The sequence below is a fragment of the Elephantulus edwardii genome, unplaced genomic scaffold (assembly GCF_000299155.1).
Source record: "Elephantulus edwardii isolate Elephantulus edwardi_28Jun2011 unplaced genomic scaffold, EleEdw1.0 scaffold00098, whole genome shotgun sequence".
In the NCBI taxonomy this organism is placed as follows: Eukaryota; Metazoa; Chordata; class Mammalia; order Macroscelidea; family Macroscelididae; genus Elephantulus; species Elephantulus edwardii.
The window spans coordinates 1309525-1311925 of NW_006399848.1; the positions used below are offsets into that span (position 1 = coordinate 1309525).

At 35.9% G+C, this 2401-nt stretch overlaps 1 protein-coding gene across 1 annotated transcript in view; it reads right to left on the reverse strand.

Annotated features, from left to right (window-relative positions):
* Positions 1-1638: 1638 nt before the first annotated feature.
* Positions 1639-2401, reverse strand: part of ABCB1 (ATP-binding cassette, sub-family B (MDR/TAP), member 1) — a 98451-nt gene continuing 97688 nt past the window's right edge. Inside the window, exon 26 of the mRNA XM_006891486.1 lies at positions 1639-1860. Within this exon, the coding sequence (XP_006891548.1) occupies positions 1639-1860 (222 nt within the window). The remainder of the gene's footprint in view (positions 1861-2401) is intronic.

The following is a 2401-nucleotide window of genomic DNA, read 5'->3' on the forward strand; positions in this document are numbered from 1 at the left end:
AGAAAGATTAAAACTTAGAAAACAAAACATACTCTTCAAAAATAATTTCTAATTCTGACTTATTTTGGAGTGTCTTCACTGTATATTTATGTATCTATTTCTCAAAGGTATAAAACCCACTATATTGTTCATGACATTTTGCAATCAATTTTCTTCACACAAAATGATTTGTTTTAGTTGTATTCTTCTACAGTGTCTTTTTAATGGATAACTTACTGTTAAATATTTAGATTACTTCATATAGTTATCAATGTTATAAATATATTATTACAAGAATCCTTTTATATGTGTCTTAAACGTCTAAAATAGGAATTCTGTGGCAAAAGATATGCACATCATACAACCTTTTCATTCCCAATGTCAAATAATGATCTGGGAAGTTTGTGAATAGCTACATCCGTCAAAGTACAAGGAATTCTCATGCTAGATATTATCATTTAAGTCAATAAATAACTTATAACAAAAAGGGTATCTTAGTTTAATCTGCCTTTACTCAATCATTAAGAATACATATATTTCTTATGCAGTCTTCTTGGAATTACCTGATTATGTTCTTCGCATATTTTTCTTTGGAGGTAATAGCTCCCTCTCATTCTTAAAAGTTCTTTAAATATTAAGGATATCAATGTTTTACAATAAATATTGTATGTACTGCTGCCAGTTTCTATCAAGTTTGTTGATAGTGTTTTTATTATTCAGAGTATCATTCACTTTTGATGTTTTTAAGAACATATTTTTCATCATGTTTGTGTAATGATGTTTTAAAAGGCATGGTACACTTTCAAAATCTGCAGATTAGCAGGAGAAAAGATCAAGATCAATTAGTGAGAGAAGTGAACCACTATAAAATAGGAAAAGTCATTCTTTTTATAGAAAAAAGGACAATAAACAGTAAAGTCTTTTAAGTGCTCTTTATAAGAGCAATACCAAGCATTCAGTGTAGAGTAATATTATAATTTCACAATGTGCATCTCTGCAACTCCACTCTCATCCATAAATTTTGCAGCGATCTATAATCAGTTTTAGAGTCCTCATATGTGGAAATGACAGAGCAGCAGGGTCAGGTACAGGAATGAGGACAGGTGGGTGTACAGGGCACAGAGTGAAATGCAGGAAAAATGCATTTAACTTGTTTAACTAGTCTCATTATTATTCAAACTATTTGATGAGGTTTTTGAAAGGAGCCTCCCTTCCACTTTTTAAAGCAAAAATGGTTGGGAGATGATCTATTCACAAACATTTCAGAACAAGATAATGCCAACCTCAATGTGAAAGTTTTGCTATTGGCACTTGGATGCCAACATTTCCTTTTTGCTACTTCTAATCCTTTAGCAAGCTGCAGTAGAAATAGAAAATATAAACAGAATTATACTTTATTTTTTAAAAAATATACTTTGAATTATTCTTTTAGTTCTATAATGCAATTATAAGCATTCTCCCCTCCTCCCTTTGATGATGTTGCTCCTTTGTAAGTTCCTTTGTTATGTTTCTGAAGACTTGGAACTTGGTGAACTGATCTTCAATTGTGGCAGGAAATATTAAACAGGAAACTCTATGTAATTTTTCCAGTAAGTACTTGCTTCTCAAACCTTGATTAAATGTCTTATTTAAATGCAAATGTTAGAAAACTTTAACATTTCATGGGGCCTTAGCTGTGGAACGCTTTCCTCCAGTCTGAACATTGACCATGGTGAAGTAGATGCCCTTTTGCGCCAGCAGCTGCTGGTGTGTGCCTTGCTCCTTGACCTTGCCGTTCTGAAACACCACGATGAGGTCCGCGCTCTGGATGGTGGAAAGCCGGTGAGCAATCACGATGCAGGTGCGCCCTTCTCTGGCTTTGTCCAGGGCCTCTTGGACAACCTGTTCAGGAAGCACAAAAATTCATTCTGATGCAACGAGTCACCTCCCTTTAATTCCTCTGCCATTACAAACCAATAGGCAGCACATCCAGGCAGCCTGAGCCAGGTTTTTAGGACTGGGAAGGTCTCAGGATGGTTGGCAACTTCTCTTCCTTTCTACAAGCTCAGTCTGTCAGATATCTCAGCCATCAGCCTTTTCTCTAACTGAAAGTGAACGCTGATATTTACCTGAAGGCAGGAAGATTTGAAAATCATCCAGACCTCCTTTCTTTTAACATGGCTGTGCTGCCTCTGCCCATGCAAATAGGAAATATGTCTCCTGAAGGCAGATTCTTAGACCAAAACAAAGTAATGCATGGGCTTTTGAAGCTTAACTGTCATAAAAAATGCCTTATGCCAGTGGATCCCGCGAGTGGTTCTAGTGGCACATGGTTAAAACATCTCGCTGCCCCCATCAACAAACGAATGGCTAGAGAAGCTGTGGTATATTCGCACAATGGAATACTATGCTGCATTAAAAAACAAGGAACTCATGCAATATT